At 38.1% G+C, this 22,576-nt stretch overlaps 1 protein-coding gene across 2 annotated transcripts in view; it reads left to right on the forward strand.

Moving 5' to 3' along the window:
- The window catches only part of TGFBR3 (transforming growth factor beta receptor 3), a 115,148-nt gene that overhangs the window by 73,391 nt on the left and 19,181 nt on the right, over positions 1-22,576 (forward strand). For both annotated transcript variants that reach the window (XM_042819908.1, XM_042819907.1), the window contains exons 5-12: positions 5,021-5,204; positions 10,933-11,101; positions 13,365-13,512; positions 16,938-17,127; positions 18,314-18,624; positions 19,395-19,544; positions 21,245-21,376; positions 21,639-21,815. In XM_042819908.1, the coding sequence (XP_042675842.1) occupies positions 5,021-5,204; positions 10,933-11,101; positions 13,365-13,512; positions 16,938-17,127; positions 18,314-18,624; positions 19,395-19,544; positions 21,245-21,376; positions 21,639-21,815 (1,461 nt within the window). The remainder of the gene's footprint in view (positions 1-5,020; positions 5,205-10,932; positions 11,102-13,364; positions 13,513-16,937; positions 17,128-18,313; positions 18,625-19,394; positions 19,545-21,244; positions 21,377-21,638; positions 21,816-22,576) is intronic.

Raw genomic sequence — 22,576 nt, forward strand, 5'->3', positions numbered from 1 at the left:
TGCTGATTTTTGTCTTTTCTATACTGTCATAGCTCCTTCCTGTCCTCACTTGCTTCAGTTGATGGGGGTTTTGAAAGTGGAAGTTCACAGAAGCAAGCAGCACATTTTGGCAGACTACTGGTGTTAGTGACGCAGAGATAATAAATCACAACAGGTTGTTATTTAGTCACTGATTCCAGTGGAAAGTATAGCTACACTTGCCTAGATATGCTTTAATTCACTCCTTCTCTAGCTAGGTGGAATCTAGCTTGAAACAAAATCCCTGAAAAAGCATCTGCTATCTTATTTTGTTCAGATCAACTTAATGTGTTGAACCTATTAAGATGGTATTAGATTACCGTGAGGTGAGTGAACAGTTGCCTGTGTATGTTAAACTCCTGCTGAGCCCTGAACTTTGGGGACAGATTTATCCTTCATGTCATTTTTTTTTTTTTCTTTTTCCTTTTTATCATGATTCTTTCTATGGTGGTTCTGAAAATTGTACTTGCTTTGATGTGGTTTCAACTTAGATGGAAAATTTCTGGATTTTCTTTCCAGATGCATATAAATGCGCAAGTGTGATCCCTCGGGGTTCTAATTCCTATCAGGTTCTTTGATAGTTGGTGAACTCAACATCTCTTCAGAAGCAGAATTAAAATCTGCAGATAAGATAATGCTATTTCTTTCACATTTGTTCTAAAAACAGTGAGAAAAGGAAGTGGAAGTTTGTCATGATTTTAAGTGGTCTTGAGAACACCAAACTGAAAACGAAAAAAAATATACTGCTATCTGAAAGCATCTTATCTCTGTGGTTTGTAGGGAGTAATGCAAAGCTGATAGATGCTGCACAAATGTGCAGCATGTTTTATGTTGCACCTGATTTCAAAAGCAGCCACTTACCAAGAATTGCTCTGTTTGTGATTATTGTATGCTGCTTTTTTTTAAGCAATAAAGGAAATATTTTTTGAGTTTCAGGGTACTTGATTTTTCTCCGTTTGTGCCTTCGCTTTTTCTCTGTAAGAGGTCTGAAGTCTGTCAAAGTACATTATCAAAAAAGCTACCGAGTCCTGACTCTGTGTAGGCTGCTATGAAAGTTGGTGCAAGATTTTTACTTCTACTCTGAGTGGATTTACTCCTGATGTGTTCTGTCACGGGTCTGATACCATCTAGAAACATTAAAGGGTGCTGCTTTTCTTCTGCTGATTTGTTTGTTCCGTTATGGATGGCTTTGTTGGTCACTTGTGCTGGAGGGACCTTGGTGAGTGGCTGTTGCTGTGAGGAGAGGGAATGATTCATGCTGTGGATACTTAACTTTGTGTTTTGAGTCAATGTCCAAAGGTATCTGACTCTCTCTCAAGGCTAAATTATGAGCTTGCTTCCTACTTGGGTGTTCTGAGTTACAGCTACATTAAATTCTTAAAATGTCATAAGGCAAACAAAAAATAATATCCCCAATATATCAGGTTCAAAGAAAAGAAGGAAAAAAAAAAAAAGACAGAACTCTAAAGAGAGAAGGAAATAGGTAAAATAAGAAACAGAAGTTGCTGTTTTGAGTGGCTGCAGTGACGTGCTCACCAGTGAGATGACTTATGGCTGGATCTGAGGTGTTCCTTCCGGTGAGCAGTAATTGGCGCAGTTTGGCACTTAACGCCAGGTAGCTGATGTCCCAAGGTGCCTTGGCAGCACTGCAAGAACAATTTTTGTGAGACTGGAAAGTTTTTTTTAGAGACACATAAAGGTTTGGTTGTTTGTTTGTTTTTTTTTTTTTTTCAGGATGAGAGATCCTTGAAGTTTCCTTGCCTCTGTACAGTGCAAAGAAAATTTCTGTTTCTCCCAAGGACCGCTAAGTTACATCTAAGTAGTAGTATGTGTAATTAAAGTAGGTTCCTAAATATGTTTTACTACTTGATAGAAAGCTCAAAGTTTTGTAGCAAATGCAAGATGCTGCACAAGATCCTCATTCCCCCTGACAGCAGAGCCTTTTGAACTGCATTCCTTGCTGTGGAATACTGCTGTATGTGGACGGTGTATTTTGGGCCTGCAAACTGATTTTCCACATCAGACTTGGAAGTTCTTCATTTAGCCTCAGAAATGTGGCAAAGCATGTAGATGACCTCAGCAGCAGGGGATGTTTCTGGTGCAGTCATCTTTAATGCCCGCACAACAACAGGAAGAAATAGAGCTGGAGCGCTTTTTCCACTCTGCAACCTCTAGAAGTAACCACTGCAGGAGATGAAGTTGGGAGATGAGAGTGAACGTGGTGGCAGTTTCTTAATCAACCATTGGGCTGGGTAATGTGTGCTCACGTTAAAATTGTTGACATATTTCTAAGCGTGTAAAGCATTCTTTTGTTTGAAAGCTCTGGCTGCCATGCCTGAAGTACTTCCAAGAGGGCTGCTTTTGTTTTTTTCTGAAGAGTAAGCAGTTAATGTTTGAAGCAGGTGTTGAAACAGTGATGGTTGCCTTTTTTGGAAGAGTTTGTTGAATTCTTTCCAGAAAAAATAACGTGCTTGGCCCACTTAACCTTACCTTAGGTCCATGTAGTAAAAATCCTAACATTGGCAGGAACAGCAGAACTCTGCACTTCTTTTAAAAATGTAATAGTGAAACCATTAATTTCTAATTGTCTTCGGTCTGTGATTAAAAAATGAATGATGATAAGCTTCATGTCTATATAAAGATGTTTACTATACAATCGTTAGTTGAGGATGTTAGTGAGAGACTTGGTGATTCTGCTTTTTGTCTCCCTTTTTCTCTCTAGTAAGACTCAGAAATTTGAGTGTGGTGTTCATTGATAGGATCTGTCCTGCAGGGAAACATTTGTCTTGCCCCAGAATTATGCTGAATATTTGCAAGTTTTAATTAGTAATAAATGGAAAGCCAAGACCTTTGAGGAAGAAACCTATTGTTAACAGACACTTGAATATTTCAAATCCTAAATAGAAAATACAGTGAAAATGCATTATTGCAAGCAAATGCATTTCTTTAGACAATATTTTAGAAGTGTTAATATTTTCCTCTCCAATTTTCCTTAAATGTCTTAAATGGTTACACTGAATTCTTTTCTCTGACACTGACCATGGAAAATACCAGGCCTATTATAAATTGTGTAAATGAACATCAATTGCTGTCACTCTTAGATGCACTGTAGGAATTTTTTGAGGCAGTTATGGAATCTTGGTTCCTGGCAGTGGAATGCCAGTATCTATCCAATGTACCTGTAAAATAGTAACTGATTAAATCCTTAAATCCAGCAATTTTTACTCACAGGAGAATTTTCTTTTTTAGGCCAGGGCTCTACAAAGATGTCCCATGTGTTTGGATAGAAAAGACAGCGTAGTTAAGAGGTGCTGCATAGGCTGTCTCCACATGACCTGTCTTGTACTGACAGTGTGGTCTTTGTCCTGTAAGACTGGGCACTGTGATCCAATGTTATTATGGAGATGCTCCATGAAAACCCATTCATGGTGTAACTGCTTCTAAGTAGTGGAATTACAAAGTGAATACTATTTGCTAAGTGCCGTCATACGTTGCCATCTGTTCCTAGTATTGTAGGAGAATCCTAGATTTTCTTACGTTAGAGTCTACTTTCTTATTTGGTAAGGATGGTATTTTCTGCGTTACAGAAGATAAGGATTGATTTAAAGGAAATGTGTTCTGATGGTCATATGAAAAACAATTAAGGAAGATCATTTGGAATTGAAACAAATGTTAGTTTAAACTTTGAATGCTATTCTGGTGGGGGGAAAAAAGTCTTCTCTTGAGCAGAGTATGATATATAGATAATAAATGCCAACATAATAGCTGGAAGCATGGAGAAGAACTTTTGAAATTCCTTCCATGTGCCAAAGGACATAATTTATGTGTTTACTTAGACAAATACTTGTATGTGCTAAACTGCTCAACAAGCTGATATAGAACATCACAAAATAATGCTGTGAAGTGAACTGTAGATACAGGGAAGATAATGGCTGGTTGTTATTAGTTAATTTTATCTAATTGGAGCCTGACTTCATATAATTTGCTTAAATAATTGCTGTTGATTGTTTAAAAGACTGGAGGGGTACTTATCACCATTATCCTGTGATAGCGTGTAACTAATACTCAGAAGGGGTTGGAAATTGTTGCACTGTGCTATTTACTCTTTTGATCAACGCTGTTAGTTTTGAATTCAAGGAAGTAAGGAAGTAATACATTTATTTATTTTTTTTTTTTAACAAAGAAATCAAGTTTACTAGAAAGCCTTGATGTTGCAGCAGTATATATTAATATTGGGATACTTTCTGCCTCCAGGCTTCTGTCTGATTTGTGCTCAGGTGCAAGAACTGATACACTCTATATTTTGACAATTTTAAGCACTGTTTTAGTTTTTCTGGTCAAGACGTAAGTTAATACAACCTATTTATAATGATTTTTCTAAAGATGCAAGTCATCTGCTTTATGTGCTAGATCAAAGCATTTCTTTTCTTACTCTAAGTAAAGCAGTAGTGTGTATAGCCTGTTTCATTTCTAACCCTGTCTCTCCATTGGTCTTTTCACTGTGCCTGAACTCATGTTCTTCTGGATTTGGAAGACCTTTCGGATTCAGATTACCTCAGTAGTTCCCAGGTTTATTGAGCTTCACATACTTCTCTCCCTTCACTTACCTGGACTCTATTGTTTTAACCCCCTCCCGTTTCCCTGCTGTCTTCCTGTTCTCCCCTTCTTCTCCTCTTCAGCCCACGTGCAGCATTATTATACTGTTGTCAGCAGCCGACATCTGAGACTGGTTTAGAGACCCTTTGATTCAGCTGCCGTATGCACTCCAGCCGAACCGATAGGTTGGGAACACTGTGCTGTTTAAAATAACTACATTGAAGTAAATAATCTCTGTGAATGAATCATTATGCAGATGTTAAAATGCATGAAATTTAGGCATGAAGTTGGAAGTAAGCTGTAAACGTGCAGCTGATTTGGGTGTGCCAGATGATGTTGCTTAAACAGGCTGCATGTCTGTGTGGATAAATGTACTGCATTAAAATTGCGTTTTTATTTTCATCAGGTGTCTTCAGGTTCCATTGTTTGGTTCGAGAAGGGAAATTTCTCTTTGTCAGCCGAAATGGAAGAAAAGAATTTTCCTGAGAGAAACGAACATCTGTTACAGTGGGCCCAGAAGGAATATGGAGCAGTGACATCTTTCACCGAACTCAAAGTATCAAGAAACATCTATATTAAAGTAGGAGAAGGTAAATCAAACGCAAACAGGCAAACAAAACTCAACAGAAATGTTGGAACTTCTCAATCTTGAGAATAAATTTCATTGTTTTAGTATATAGTATTTCATTGTTTTTAGTATATAGTATTTCATTGTTTTTTGATTTTGATTGTGAAACAACCCTCTCATTTTCCAAAGAGATGTGTTATGAAGAGGATGAGGCAGAGAAAATCAGGTGTAAAGACCAGACGTTAGGTTTAGTCAGTTTTTTAATGAATTTTAGTGCCATAATTTTATGCTTATAAATTCAGGTACAGGATCACTGTCTATAATATTACAAGAAAAAAAAAAATTGCCTTTTTAAAGAAATATACTACTCATGGTGATTGTTTAGGTGCCTTCAAGATTAGAGTGTAGAACCTGAGGAAAGTTTCTATAAACTTTCTGAGGGCTATTTCTAGAAATACATGAGTTGTCTTTTGTTTTTCTTATTCCCTTGCATAAGGATACAGACTACTCTGAGCAAAGAATTATTGTCTTTCTCATGAAGATAGGTCATCTCAGGCTGATCTGATGTCTTTGTGTATTTTTACCCTGAGGATTAAGGTTTCCTATCCTTTTGAGCTGGGCTAAAGGGAGCTGGGAAAGTACTGCAGTGCCTGAAGGATTTCATGGCCCATGTTAGGGTGGGGCTTTGGCTGTGTCTGTGCAGCTGAACAATATCAGAAAAATATAAAAATATGAATCTGTGCAGTAGCTTCTGGATCATGCTTATATTATCATGCTACAGATATCTTCTGCAAGAGACTTGCATCTGAGCTGTTCTCAAGTCCTAGTGATACAACAGGCACAGCTTTTCACTATGATCTTGGAATAAGGCTGTTGGTTCAGGAGAGTTTTATAAACTACTTATCTTTATTCAAATTTATTTTCTGGAACACATATAGAGAGCAGAAGAAATTTATCAGCAAAAGCAGCTTTCCGTTATAGTACGAGATGATGGGGGGTGAAATTTGCTTTATTTGCAGGCGTGGGATGTCATAAGATTTCAGTGTTCCTTTAGTTCTTTGAAGATGCCATTCAAGTCTAGGCAAAACCAAATGCGATGAGAATAAAGGCTGGTAAAAGTGAATTGGAGCTGTTCTTTGCATTGCAGCTAGAGATCCAGCTGTTTTGAAATATTAGAAATCCGTAGAAGAACACTTTTAACAAAAGTACTGGGGGACTGAGCATTGACTAGCACCAGCAGACTGTGTGACTTAGTATCACTTCAGCAGTATTTCTAGAGAAACTGCTGCAGAGTGGAACTAGTTGGCTACCAAAAAAAAAAAAAAAAAAAAGAAAACCAAAACCAAACCCAAAGTCTTCTGTGGCAAAAACACCTAATCCTCACCACCTGTATACCATCATTAGATTTCCTGAAGCATAAGGCTTGTCCCCCCAAATCAGAGCATGGCTGTGTTGGTTTTATCCAAAACATGCCAAATTTGTACAGGATTCCCCTGCATGATTTTTGTTCTGCTTGGCACCAGTCTTGTATTTTAATGCCAGAAGATCATTCAGAAATACATTTATTAGGTTATTAAAATGCTCTTGGAACATATGTATGGGAGTATGGTCTCTATGTTACAGAGATAAGCATTCAATTAGATATGTCAAAAAACATATAAAATTGTTTGTTGATTTGCTTATCTCCAGTTAAACAAAACAGCTAAATATGAGAGCTTTGCATCGTGTTTAGAGTATATTTAAACACAATTTAATTAGGAGTTAAGTATACAAAATGGAACTTGGCAAGCAACCAACATCTGTTTCTGAGAAGGCTCCTACAAACTAGCTCAACTGTAACCATATTTGATTTAGACTTGAATTTTTGGCAGAAGAAATAAAGGGGCGGGGGGAAGTGGAGAGATCATGCACATGTATTCCTGCATAGGAGAGGGTCAGTTCTTGAACTGTAGCAGTCATGCAAGAAGTTCTATGAAAAACACGTGGGACATGGACCTGAGCTGCTTCTCTGCAGAGTGAACAATAGAATCAGTGAGTTCCACAAATCACAGTGTATGCTGATAGGCAGCTCAGGCTTTTCCTACAAAAATCACACTACACAGTCAGGTACCCTCAATTGCCAGTCTCTGAATTCATGGCTAGAGTTACTCATAAAAGAAGAGGCTGCATGAAGTCATTCATTCTACACAGCTGATACGGAATTTAATGTGGGTGGTTAAATGAATAATGCCATTTTATCTTTATTCAAGTTAAAAATATCTGAAATTGGAAGACATAACATTTTAGAAGTTGGTGCTCTAGCTGAATGCAAGGAAAAGAGAATTCAAGCCAGAGGAAAAAAAAAAATCTGAAAAAGGATGATCTGTCATGGAATAAAACTGCTTCTGATGCCATGAGTCTCTGAAATCAGTTTTGAGGCTGTGAGTGAAAGGCAGCTGAGTATGGAAGCCTGCCAAAACTGGGTCGGGGCCAGGCACACCTGAATCTTATTGATTCCATCCATCAAGAGCCTGAGTGTGGCTGATCCAGCTCTGCAGGGGTGGTGAGCACAGTGGAAACTTAACCAGGCTAGAGTGAGAATTTTGAGCTAGGAGGCTCACAGAGTAGGGATGTTGTGGTCAGCTGGACTTTTGTGATAAAAGAGGTGACAAAGTGGTGGCCATGATGATTGCTATCAGATCCTACAAGGCTGGACTGCTCACAGAAAAAGTGATGTTAGAGCATATTTTTCTATAGAAAAGAAGCTGATTTAGTTCCTTGTGGCTTAGTAAGATATGACATACGGGTCAGAGAGACTTATGAGTTAGCTAAATGTTACCTCATGCAGCCGGTACCACCAATCTAAATCCAGCACAGGTGCGCTAGCCTGGAGGGCAGCCTATTTTCAACACATTTAAAGCAGGGAAGGAGTCAACCATAACAATAACAGGTTTGAAAAAGACTCCGTGTACCATCTGTTTACAAACTAACACTGTGCTCCTGTCCTGGCAGAAGCTGGAGCTTCAGTCCTGTTGCTGGGTTGGTGCCCTGTACTTACCCACACTTGCAGACTTGGTGGCTTTAATACTGTAGGTTTGTGCTCTGTGCTATGGTTTGTCTTGCCATTGCTTCAGCTCACTGCTTCACAGTGAGTGCTGCTAAGAGCTTCCTCCCTCCCTGCAAAGACTGCAGCTGCTTTCTATTTTTTAACGTGGTGCCACTTTAAAGTTGATGTTCTGATCTCTGTAGTGTTAAGGGCTAGTGAACTGTAAAGTGCTTCCTGCATTTTTTTTGCATGTAGAGGAGTGGGAGAGGAAAATCCCAGATACCTTGCTCATCCTCAGCTTAGAGTTTTGGAAGGTGAGCTCTGCTTGGATGGGATTTTTATTGCTGAATTAAGCTGCTGCTGCTAAGACTGCATGTCTTGGAGAGTGATGCCTGATTAACAGCTCTCATTTGCACAAAAATTGCATGAGTTAAAGCTGGGTGTTTAAGTTTTATCCAGTTTAGCCAAGAACCTGTGGGTGATACCTAATGTGTATAGAAGAGAGCAGCTGTTGTCTGTCCTCTTTAAAATGGAGGTGTTGCCCACAGGAACTCCTGGGAGCAGCCAGCAGCTGGGAACAGTCAGGGCTGCATGCTTGTGGCAAGCAGGGCTCACCCGCTGTGGGCCTACAGCTCACCTGGTGCTGTTGCAGAGGAGCCTCACCTTGGTGCCTGGGGAGATTAGGGAGGCCTGGGGCTTCTAGATGGGCTCGTGGGCTCTGTTTGATCAGTTGAATTGCAGACACCCGCAGCAACCTTCTAAAGTAACTAAACAGCACTGAGAGAGAGAAAAAGAAGGAAAAAAAGTATGGTGACCAAAGAAAGAAGAAATGAATCTACTCTTACAGCCCAAATCTTGGTAACTGACTGACAAGAGTAAATGCATTTTGGTTAAGACGGGGGAAGTAAATGTGTATATCAAGCATCTACTGACAGAGTTAAAATGAGTGCAGAAGAAAGGCCTGTGAGGAGCAGGGGCCCGGGCTGGGGAGCATCAGCGCTGGTGGCAGCGAGCAGCGGTTCCCTGAGCTGTGCTGACGCGGCAGGGAAGGGCCAGGAGCAGGAGGCGAGTGCTTTGCCATGGCCTGTGATAGCACGTGTGGTGATTACCCACACACTGCTTAGAGGCTGGTGTTTTATGGGTTTAACTGTGTTGTAGCACAGCAACTGAGAAGCAAATACATAATATCTGTGTGTAAGCATATATATATAACTTCAGGCTCAGTATAGATCATTTGGGATCACTTTCCATTCTGTGCTGTAGTGGGAGGAGTTGGCAGGAGTGCAGCTGCATTCAAGGCTAATCTGGCAGGGCACGCACCAGATGTTGGAGGAGTGCTTTGCTTGCACAGTATGAAGAGTTACTGCCTCATGCAGCTTTGACAGGTTCTGTACAAAAGGCAATAAGGTTAAAATTCAAAGACTGCTTTGTGTAAGATCAGGAGAAGAAATTCTCCTAATTGTTTCCACTGTAGCTTGGGTCACAGGAGTCTCTGAGCTTTCTGAGAAATTGTGTACCACATGCAAATACCCTTCAGGGATGATACGTCAGCTCTGATTTACGAAGCAAATGCAAACAGTGATCTCCACTCAGTTTCTAGGAATTTGTCCGCAGCTTTACATGCATAATGCATTATATTCTTTCAGATATTTTTCTGTTGTGCTACTGATCTTAAAAGGAAAGCCTTCTTTGTAATGCAAAGGTCAATGTGGCAATGGTTTGGAATTCTGTTCTTGTAAGACTTTGTCTTGAGCATTACACTTAGTCCTTCTGTGTATTATGGCAGTTCGTACGTAAAGCTCTCTCAGAAATGAAGTATTTATGTATGCTGCTGCTTGAAGTGCAGCAATCTAGGCTGTGCATGAGAACTTCATACCAAGACTATTTTTTAGTTTAATTTTGTATAGTAATTAATGTGCGTGATCAGCTAGACAGTTGAAACCAAAAAAAAGATTATCTACTCTAGGATTTCTTCACTTCGGCGATGAGTATTATATCAACCATTTATTTCATCCTTTTCTTGCTATATTCAATTTTCCATGCATAAAAGAACTGTGATATTTCTAGACAAAACTGATTCTGACTGCACAAAATATAGGAAAATATACTGAATATGGAAATGGAACATATTTTCTGTGATCTTTTAAATATATTAAGTTTTTAATAACAAGAAAAAAAAATCTAAAGGGAGGAATTAACACAGAAGCTTTGAGTTAATTTCAAAAGAAATATGAGAGAAGCAAATTAAATATGTTACTAATTTTGAAAAACGTTCACGTATTTTCCTTCAGTATTTTTTTCAGGTTTCTTTTGGGGAAGGGAGGGAGTTCATTAAATATTTGAATCTGTAGTTCAAAAGTATGTATTTTAGAATCACAAAATTGTTCAGGTTGGAAAAGACCTTCAAGATCATCAGGTCCAACCGCAACCTAACCATGCTACCCCAACTCTAACAGCCCTCTGCTAAATCATCTCCCTGAGCAGAGGAGTGCTGCTTTTTGCAACAGTTACCTGCTTTTCAACATTATGGTGATTTCTCCTAAGTATTTAAGGTGGGTAACAGATGAACCTCTTGTGCTTGAGATCTGCATCATAAAATACAGTGCTGCATTAAAGTAGATGCTGTACCTACATGAATGTAAGTTGATATTTATGTATAAAGCTACTCATGCTTTCTTTTCTTCTTTTTTTTTTCTTTTTTTCTTTTTTTTTTTTCTTTTTTCAGATCAAGTTTTTCCTCCCACATGCAACATAGAAAAGAATTTTCTGTCTTTAAATTACCTTGCGGGATACCTGCAACCAAAAAGAGCAGAGGGGTGCCTAATGTCTAACTTGGTCCAAGAAAGGGAGGTTCACATAATTGAACTAATCACTCCAAATTCCAATCCATACAGGTAAGGTATCATGAAAGATATAAAATCTGAAATCACAGCTAGATCTTTCCCTTCTGTATTGGAATTTAAATGAAGATAGCCTTTTTAGTCATTTCATCATTACAGGAAGAGCTTGGACCTTAACATTTTAACTTAAGTAGAAACTAGTTCTTCATCATGTAAAGACTCTGGATTCTGCTTCATGATTCCAGGATTTTTCTGGACAAGACCATAATGCACAGTTTTTATGGATTTTACTCTTCTGTCTAGAGAAGGACAGCAGTCTTGCTCAATCAATTGATGTTTTCTAGTGAAATGAATACGGAGGTATGAATAAGGACAAAATCTGACAGGGATTAAAATAAGCCCACTGAATGGGGAGGTGAGAGAGGAATTAAAAGTAATTTTGACCTGTCATAGGTATTGATGATTTACACCATAAGTAACCCAAGGGCACTGATTCCCAACCAGGGGTCTAGAGGTCATGAGTGATCTGTGATCCATGGTAAGAGTGTCACAGTTCTGCAGAATCATAGCCATATTTTCTGTAATGTTTCTGGTTGAGCATAAGGTATAGTTTGATAATTATGAGAAAAAGGGTTAACAACAGTCCGTTCATTTTTAGAAGGTTTATAAATAATTGTTAGGAAGATTAGGTAGCTCTCTGTACATGTTATTAGAATTATCTAAATTGTCAAAAGTACTGTAAACTGGGAAGCTAAGATGGTTAAAGCATTCATCCTTTGCCTGTCTTTCTTGGATCTTAGTGGGAATGTGTGAATTGTGTTTTCTACAGATAATCATACCTGGAAAAGCTCTTCATAAGTGCTGAGTAATGTTGCTAGAACAAAAATTTGCCATGGAACTTATTTTTGCAAGAAAAAAAGCACAATTTCAGCAGAGATGAGGTAGAATTAAAATGTCGTCTGTTTTCTGCAGACTGGCTTTCCAGCATTGTCCACTTCTGCTCCTTATGCATTGTATTTCCCATCTCTAGCCAGGAAATCACACAGGGAGACAGAGGTGGAAGATTAATTATCTCATTGCACGATGCTGAATCCAGGGTCTGAAAATACTGTCTTTCCTAGCAATCTTGGCAGAGCAAGAAAGTGCTGAGGTGATGGAAGGCAAGTAGTTAAGTCCTGCCTGTCTGTGGCAGTGGATAGTAAGCCCATTTTGAATCATGGTATTAGTTTGTAGCAACATCACCATGAGTCTCTTACAGCGTTATGTGATGATTAAGGCCCTATTTCTATTCCTCTGGGCATTTAGCGTTGGCTGACAGTGCACGGTAGGAGTTTGTTTTTTAGATGATAACACTGCAAAATATTTAAGTGTTACAATACTAAGAAAGACAGTGAGTACGTTAAATTTCTGCTTGCTTCATAAATAGTTCCACAGCTATCATTACAAACTTTATCTGCACAGAAGCTGAAGTGAATATGTGTAAAGCTACATGAGATAAAACAGAAGATGCCAAGATATGAAGTCTCAATGTAGAAAATTAGTTGAAACTTGATATTTGGAGATGAGCACATTCTTAGACGTATGTTCCCATAAGATGATTTGGAAGTAAAGGTTTTTATATTGAATTAATATTTTGCATGATGAAATGTTATTGCTCTACTTACTGTACTGAAGTGTTGAAAATCTGGATAGTGTTCGTCTATTTTCCAGTGATCAGTAGGCTGTACGTCTGTTTTCTTGTCTTTTTAAAGTATGTATCCAGAAGTATTGGAAACTAAATAGGACAGATTAATTCCTCAACACATACATGATCCTAAGCAAAGTAATTTCAACAGTTTAACTGCATAGACAGAGACATTGCCTGATACAGCATTTTTGTGTTTTTTGGTATTAACTTGCTTGTCTTTTTGCTTTTTTAAAATACTATTTTGAACTTTAATTTTGTTATACCCAGAGGAAACTGAAACAGCTATATTTAGCCACAGCTGGAATGAAATAAGCAAAGAGTGTAAAGCAAACGGCTTGCCATATAGCTAACCTGCCCCAAATAATAGCTGAAATGAGTAGCACACTTCTTGTAAACAAAGAAGCAAACAAAAAAAAAATTGTCTAAAAAATACTTGTATCTGTTGCAATGTAAAATCATTCAAGAGTAAATGGAATAACAATCTGTTTTGCACATGTTGTGTTGTCTGGGATAACCTCCAGCATTTTAATCAGCTGGCCAGACAGTGGAAACATGATGGATTGGAAGAAGGTTGATAGCTGGAAATTTCTGGCACTCTGGTCTTACTTTCCCTCTATTTTCCACACACAGTGCTTTCCAGGTGGATATAATCGTTGACATTAAACCATCTCAACCTGGCGCCAAACTTGACAGAAATGTCGTACTTATCCTCAAGTGTAAGAAATCGGTCAACTGGGTTATCAAGTCACATGATGTCCAAGGAAAGCTGGAAGTCATTGTAAGTTATGGCACTTTGATTTTTTTGAGAGGTACCATGTATGAACAGTATGGAATCCATTTGAATGTGGTATGCTACTAGTCCATATTGATTTTTTAATGTATTCTAAACTGCTGGTGCTGATGCAAACCAACACTGCAAGGAGTAAGTACAGAAACTGTACATATTTCTTTTCTCCTTTACATACTGACCAACGTGTCCCAAAAGCCAGATAGTTACTGCAAGGATTTAGTCTATGTTTTCTTGATTTCTGTTGAAGTACACTCACTGTTGAGTTGAATCTTTATCTCTTTTCTTGCTGTTAATTTGGTGAATGAATCTACAGGTTCATCTAAGAAGTTGGAAAGATGCCTATGAAATCAGAATAGATAATTCTAGATATAAGTCGTACACCCACATTGTTTTACAAGTGAAAACTGCTTTTTGCCTTCCACTTGTGATTCTAGTGGTCTCCAGCCTTCTTCCTTGCCAGTATTTCTGTCCCCAGCAAGTGTTTGGTCAAATCGACCTCACCTCTGCTCAGACCGCAAATAGTAGGTTTTATAAAATTTAAAACCAGGGTCTGTAAAGCTGAGCATTTGAAACCATACTTAAACATAATTGGAAGCTCCAGTTCAGAATGGTTTTTGGCACAGGCTCTGTGACTCAGCATTGTTTCTACTAAGAAAATAAACCTTTCCTTTTTTGGAGAGAAAGAAAACCTAAATAAAAATTAGATTAGGCTTATTTCTCTCTTAAGTAGTGAGTTGAGTGCATTATAATGTTGAGCTTAAAGTTGAGCTTAATGTTGGCTCGAGTTTTAAGAGTAACCAATGTTAAGGAAAATATGGTGGTGTTGCTCAGGAAATTGTCTGAAAAGACTTGCTAGTGTTGATAATGAAATTCTCTTGTGATCCTTGGCACGTCTTGATCATATGGACAGGTAGGGCTGATCTAGTAGGTCCGAAAAGAGTGAGATCAAGGTCAATTGTTCAGGATTAGCACATTTAAACAAAAGATCAAAAAACAACATTGCCAGCCCACTTTAAACTTTCATTTTGGGTTATTTAATAAAGTTCACTGTTGTATATTTAGACTGTTCTTCTTCCACATGATAGAGAATTGTGCACTAGTTCACTTCAGTGACATGTTTCAAAGCCATGAAGCTACCTCTTTGTAGATGTGAATTTTCAGAGAGAGCATTTTTAGGAGATTTTAAAATGTCTTAAAATGCTGCAATTTTATTCAAAGAAGAAATATTGTTATGTTTTGTTCAAGTTCGCCTTTAGTAATCATTGAAAGTGTGAGTAAAAAGTATAAGTGAAACTTTTCTCTAGTGGGTGGCAAAAAATAATATTTTATTTAGGTCAGCAAAAAGAGAAAGTAATGCAGTATATGAAAATGTTGGTGTTTTAAAGACTGTATGTTTATGTTAGGATTCGTGACTGTTTACTGGCTCATTCATATGGATGCCTAATTTTCCAAATGTGTGTTTGTTCTACTTTGTATGGGGGAGGGAATTAAACAACCACTTATTATTTAAAAGTATGGACTGCAAGGATTTAGGATCTGTTAATATTTCTATTAAGCTAACGGCCTTTCCAAGCTCAAATTTAGACAATACGTAGAAACATTACTAAACAATTAGGTAATGTTTCACAATGTGCTTTTTTATTAGTTGAGTAGGTTCCATGCACTTCGATTTTCCTGATATCTTGCCCTCAGTTTTAGTCTTGAGGGGATTGACAAACTGAGAGTGAAAGGTTAATGCTGTGCTGCCTCAACCCGGAAAGCTTGAGTGAAGGTCCAGGTGCAGAGATAATAAATGATCATTTATCATTTCCCACCTTGCCATGCTCCTTGAAAATTGATGGCCACAAAATTGAGTAAAGAGAAAACAGTTTGGGTAAAATAATTGCACACAGTGTATGTGTAATGTATTTTTCATGGGCTGTGTTCAGATCCTGTTTGCAGCCTTGTGTCCTTACATCAGCTTGAGTTTCTGTGCTTGTTGGACTATCTGCACTTCATGTTGCTCCCTTCAGAGTAGGTGTCTTCTTACACAGCTGTGTACAGACTGTGCAGTGGAGAAAAAAAGTGAAATTGCAGAAAGATTTGATCAATTCCACTGTATTGAGGGCGGTAAAGAGTGAAAGAGGTAAAAAGCACAGAACAACAAATCTCTGATGATTCCAGAAGCTTGGAGGAGTTGTTCTTTAATGAGGAAAACTGCCTGCCAGTTTCTGAAAGGATCTCTCTATTTGGAATAGCTTTCTAGGCCGCTCCATGTTGATTGCCTGCACTGTGCAAGGGTGTTGACAGGGCAGGCATATGAAGGAAGGTATGCCTATTCCTGGAAGCCCTTGTGATTGGTTTTGTTTCATTAAGTTGATGCAAGACTGAACTTTTACAGGCGCACTGTGGCATGGAGAGGTATAAACAAGCTCTGAAAATGTTCAAGAGCCAGCTAGAACTGAAAAGTTCTGGGATAATATTTGTTCAGCTGTCTCATTTTAACAAAGAAAAAGAAGGGGAAAGTAGAGAGGGAAATCCAGCAAAATTGGGATGGCATAGAAATTCCAGCTGGTCGAAGCGGTATGGTAATATGAAAATGTGTGATAAATCATATCCAGATTTGTATCTATTGGAAAAATAAAATATTATTTGACCCAAAACAGTAATAAGGCACTGAAATTAAGATACTCGTGGCTTCCTTTTTGTTTCTTCTGTTTGGTGGTATTTACTGGTCTTTGAAAACTAGTAACAGTATCCTCAAACCAGACACTGTCACCTAAAATTCCCTGTAAGTTCTGAGTGTTTGAAGTATGCACAATTGGGTCATTAGGAAGAAATGAGGGAGGGAGCTGAAGATAAATGATATACAGCCTCCATGATGGAGAATATAATCAGGCATGGAAATTAAGTATGTGCTGTAAATTGAAAGATGTAATCTGCATGTAGAAAAAGCAATTCAGTCACTTTGGAGGAATTGTTGAGTGGGTCATCATGCCCTTTCCTGCTGTGTATTTTCAGCTTGTTATGTAGTTCGTAATGGAATTGTTACAGTGATAATAGTGAAACTGTAAATGTAAAAATAAATTCATGTATCTTTAGCTTTGTGGGAATACGTATTTAAACATAAGATGCCAAGCACTTAAAAGAAAGTTGAAATGTAATATCAATGCATGTTTTCTGTCTGCCCCTTTGACAGCTAGGGATGCTTGTTATATATCCTTTCGACTTGCTTATTTGGACAAGAAAACTTTCTCCATGTGTGCAGCACTTCTGTTTTTAAGGTGGCAGAGTTTATTTTATTTTATTTCCCAGGTGATCTCAGTTTGCTGTTATTAACAGAGTAAAAGTTTTCAACAAAATATCACTGTCCCTAGTCCACGTTAAGTATCCTTAAATGGTAAGTAATGAACCATGTTTTTCTTTGTTTGCAGACATCGAATAGTATTGGTTTTGGAAAGGAAACAGAACGATCCATGGCTATGAGTAAATCAGTAATACCCGATATTCCTTCCTCACATGAGAGTTTGATCAAGTGGGCATATGAGCATAAATATAGTCCAGTTACTTCCTATACAAAAGCCCCCGTAGCTAACAGATTTCATTTGCAACTTGAACATACAGGTGAGCTTCAAGATGGACTTTTATCATATGGTAGAAATAAATACTGTCTTCCCAGGAGTATGATCTTCTAAAGGTCCTTTCTCAATTTTGGAATATTGTTGTTGGGGATTGTGCTATTTTCACTGCTCCTTGTAAAGTATGCTGCTTGTATGGGTAAATGCTCATTTAAAATTAGAAAACAAAAACTGTGGCTGCTTGGTTAGAAAATTCCTGACAAATTGTGTTACATCCTGAAGTGGAATTAAATTGTTATATTCTGTCCAATTCAGAAGCTTGACCATGCTCAATATTCATTGGAATGAGACTTCACCAACTGCATATTTTGTTAGTCAATAAATGCAGTTTTGGTTTTTATCAAAAATATGAACATGTTTCTTTGGACAATTAAATGAAAATTTAAATTTTTGAGTGAAAAAGCTGGGTTACCAGAAAAGTCTGAGTAACTGGAATAAATACAGCCATTTTAAAAAAAATTAATTGGTCAAAGTCACTGCTGACTTAAATATACCCTAGTCCAAAGAAGCTAATAGAGTTACATCTCCTTTGGTGATAGTTCTGAATTTAAGGCCCAAAAAATACCATTTTCTTTTTTGATAAAGTTTATATTCACATAAATTTTATCACTTGCACTCTTCTGGTTTCCACATAATTTTCTATTTGGGTGAGGTGCTAAAACTTCAATCCTGAGCAGTACAGCCTGCAATCCAGGAGATAGTGTTCTCATTTCCTCATCTTAAAGTTAATTCTAATTTAACTTCACTCTAGTTATATAAGTAGTTCCTCAACAGTAGAATTTGTATTTTCAAGTAATAGAAGAATTTTGTAGGTTCATATGACTGACTGATACTTTAGCAGCACTAAACTAGTGTATTTCTTGGGTGTGATGTTTTCTTTATGTTTGTGGTGGCCTTTTGCATACAATGAGGCCCATTCAAAGTCTGTTTTTAACTATTAGTGAAGCATATTTCTAGAAGAAAATAAACATACCGACATTAAGTGCCTCAGTATCAACTATACTGTTGATAGAGGAATTGTGGCTAATAAAGTACAAAGATGATGCTTTATGGATGTCTTTCAGAAATTCCTTTCTGGATAAGATAATGGTTTTTTACATGAAAGTTCTTCAGCTCTGAATACTTTTAGGAAAAATACCTAATAAGCCAAAAAACTTTTTTTCTACCTTTAGAAGAGATGAATGATGAAGAAGACCATTCTCTTCCTCCAGAGCTTACAGAATTGCTGCATGGTGCAAAGAATCCTGCATTAAGTGATGGCCTGACTTTCCCTTTTCACATTAATAGAGGAGGACATGACACAGGGGGAGAAGGAATTTTCCCATCCAGGGATTCAGTGGATACTTTAATTAATCATGACTTTGAGCATTCCCTCTCAAAACACAAAGAACCTGAAGAAGTTCAAGGCAGTGCTGATGTAGCCCTGTCAATAAAGTGTGATGACAAAGTCATGACAGTGGCTGTAGAAAAAGATTCTCTGCAGGTAAGTGTGGTCTCTTATCCTCAAATTTGGGCAGGCTTTTTTGATCAGATTATTTTATTTGTATTTTGATGGAAAACAAGTAGTCTAAGATTCAAAGCAATTTTCACCCTCCTGACCTTCCCCTGCTTCCCTCCCCCCCCAGGAGTTTGATGGGGAAACTGTACTGTACCTATTCTTTGCCATAACTCTTGTTTCCTCTTCTCAGTAATACAGTAATTTGTAGAGAGCTTTCTGATTAAAGCTTTGCAGGATTGATTCTGTAGAAAACTACTGTGTTCAACCATTGGTCAGTTTTTAATTTCTGTCGTACGATGAAACTGCTTTTGGTAGCTTCTTAAGGCCTGAATATTTCAATGAAAAGGCAGCTAAGGGAATGGAAAGCTGGAGGGTGAAACTATGTAGTCTGCTGTTACCCATTATGTGCTATTTTATTCTGTCTTCACCATCTACCAGCTGACAAGTCACTTGAACCCATTTGCGTTGTGGAAAATAGCTTGATACAGACTAAAACATTTTTAATTCAAGACCAAATAGAGTTTCTGTCAGTGGATTAATAATGAACCTGTTGTTTCCTTTGTTCCATGTTACACTTATTCCCTGTCTGTCAAGTATAACAACATTTTGAGATTGACCTTCCCTGGATGTCAGTACAATGAACTTCATTCCCTCTTATCAGTTGTCATGAACAGTATTCTGAGCTACACTTTAAGAAAGGGTCTAACACAATTTCAGTGGAGGTTGCAACCATTTACAAAGCATCTTTGTTTTAGGCAAGCGGCTACACAAGAACTGAACTCTCATTGCTGGATCACTCTTGCAAAGCCAGGATGAATGGTACCCATTTCATTCTGGAGTCTTTGCCGAACAAATGTGGGACTCGGACATCGTATATCTTGGACAAGATTGTTTATTTTAACTCTGTGAGTATTTTACAAAGTGGAGCCTTCTTCTCTGCTGCACAGCATAGTGATACAAGGAAGCCACTGTAGTTAGCTTTAGCCTTCACAGGAAGGAGGCACCCTGACCTTTTCCTGTTGAGCTCAAACCTAGTTCTAGCTACAGTCCCTGTATTCAAGAACATATGAAGGCTATACATTCCATCTGACCTTGTGGTCAGATAGTATCCTATAGGAAAAAGGAGGAGTTGAAGTTGCATGCTTTTACAAAATTACATGGCTGAACCCTCTGTACCAGTTTCAGAGAAGTTGCATCTACTTTCCTTGTGCAGTTTAGATGTGCCCACACTTAAGAAGTAGGTATGTTGCTCTAAGAAGGGATAAGAATGAAGTTCTGTGATTGCAGAGAGCAATACCATTTAACTCACATACTGGATTGCTTAAGATGTATTCTTTCTTTTAGAATGGTGGGTGAAAAGGCTTTCATAAGTGAGGAAAATAGATTGTGCACGCTTCTCTCTTGTATTTTGGATTCATATTTATTTGCTATCAGTTGATGCATGTGATGGAGAGGCTCTGAGTGTTTTTATGTGAGTGATGATGTCGAGGAGCCTACTTAGGTTCTACCACTTTCATGCTGGCTCAGTTTATGACCTTAAAAATGTTGCGACTAATCTGGGTTAGGAAGTAATGACACATTTCTCTGAGCTTTCCAGTGCTTATCTTTGGCAAATAATGGAAAGCCACTGGTCCAACCCAAACACTGCTAAGGCAGTCTGATCTGACCTTGCCTGACTAAATCTGTAGAGCCTGACTTTAGAAAAAGTCCTAAACCGAGGCTGTAGATAGAAACATCTCCAGACTGTAGAATAGCATGTGTGTGGAGCTAAGTATTGTCTTTGTTCCTGTATTATATTCTGTTGTGGTCCAAACCAAAATGGATATTTAATGCTTCTCTCCTTTCTCCATCATGTCTTAAGAGCCTTGGTTACTTGCTTAAATTCAGAATTGTGCATGGTATCAGTGGAGTCCCAAAGAGGGATATGCCACTTCGTAGTGGTTGCTCTGTGTCCAGGAAAACAAATATGAAGTCTTTGAAGGATGGGGATGAGCTGTGCAGTTGCAGGGCATAGGTTACTAACAGAGTGAAGAAGGCTGCTAAAAGAAAACTGGAATTGTCAAGTGAGGAAATGGAAAAGTGTGCTAAGGAGGAGTGGAAGAGCTGAGTAGAAATTCAAATTGAAAAACAAAGCAAAAGACATAATTTCTTTGAATATGCATCTCAAAAAATAAAAATGCAAATGACAGAAGAGAAAAGCCTTTAATGACCCTAATACTTGCAGTGATTTTTTTCATCAAGGAAAACTGTAAGCTGTGAAAAATCACTTCAGAAAGCCATCTTTTCTAATTAATGTTGGCTATAGAAGTGCCAGAAATAGAATGGAAATACTGAAATACTGTTTTAGATACCAGCATCCAGACCAGCATTTTTTGTCTTTGCTTTCTGAATTCTGGAAACAAACTAAAGGACTTTCGCTAAACATAACCTATGTATTTTCAACAGCTTTGTGTCAAGCATAAGAGATGTTCTTTTACCATCTTTTTAGCTGGTGCACTTCTTCTGGCTTTCACATTGTTGTGAAGAGAGAAGAAAATAATAACTGTAAAGAGAGAGTGCTCAATTATCATCTAATTTTATGCAATTTGCAATATGCTATGTGCAGATTGTCATTCAGCTATCATCACCAGCAGAAGGCAGCAGCTTTGATGATGATGACATGGAATCAGGTGATAATGGATTTCCAGGGGATGCTGACGAGGGAGATGTTACTTTCTCAAGCTGGCCTGAAATAGCGGTATGTTACTCTTGGTTTTGCACCTGACAACTGAGAAAAACCTCCTGTAATTGGCAGTTCACAGAAATTACATTAATAATATAGCAATTAACTTGTCTTTACCACTTTTCCTTCCACTTCAATTTCTTGTGACCCTGCTGAAGGGTTGCACTAAGTAAAAGGAATGTGGGAGGGGCATTACTATATACTCAGATTTGTCCTTTCTTTGCTACTACTTCTAACTCAGGATGCATTTGTACTTTTATCTTTTTTGTAATTTCAGTTTAATTGCACGCTGCACCAGCCAGAGAAAGACTTTTTTAATCCTGCCATGTTCTGGCCTCCTGAGCCACACATCACTAATGTGACCTTCAACATGGAGCTCTACAAAACCGATCTATTCCTTGCTCCCTCCCAAGGACTCTTCTCTGTTGCTGAAAATGGGCCAATATATGTAGAGGTAACAAACTGAAAAAGGCTCTCATACTAGCAAAAGCATTTTGCAGGGCTGTACAACTCATTGTGCAGCTGCTTTAAGTAGATAGGTATGTGCTTTTGGGGTGGTAGAGAACAGAAATTGTGGGTTTGATTTTGACTACAAGCAGGACAGTGCTTTTGGTTGACATCAAAAGATCCTTGCAGAATGCATGAATTTAAGTACAGGGTCATTCTTTTCATATCTGCTTTACTATTCAGAACCTAACAGTGGTCTCTAAGTCTTTGCTCTGACCTGGCATTTTTTGGTGAAGACTTCAGGGCTTATTTTTATTGGGTAATGTGGTTGAACCTCAGATGATAATGAAGGCATGGAAAAAAATGGTTGCAAGTGTCTGTCTTTTACGTACTGGTGTTCTCAAGTTACAAAGTTAATACAGGTTCTGATCTGTCTCTGAAGTACATTCAAACACTTTGTTTGAAACACAAAAGTGTTTCAAACACTTTCTTATGCTAACGCACGGCATCTACGGGTATAAAATAAATGAACCCAACAAAGTCAGCAGCCATAAGCATAGTGGCTCATTTAACACTAGTAGTTGTCATCACTTTTTCAGTGTATTGTGAATCTTTCTCATTCTCTACCCAGTGAAGAGGTTTCTACTTCTTTCGAGAAAGGTCATAAGGATTCATCCCAAAGTAGTTATTTTAAATGACTTTCTGAGTCTTTGTAGTATGATACAGCACTGCATGGTGGAAACAGAAATGTGAAAGTGGTATTGGAGC

This window comes from Centrocercus urophasianus, unplaced genomic scaffold (genome assembly GCF_019232065.1).
Source record: "Centrocercus urophasianus isolate 14NV4802_14NV808 unplaced genomic scaffold, USGS_Curo_1.0 seq_18, whole genome shotgun sequence".
Classification (NCBI taxonomy): domain Eukaryota; kingdom Metazoa; phylum Chordata; class Aves; order Galliformes; family Phasianidae; genus Centrocercus; species Centrocercus urophasianus.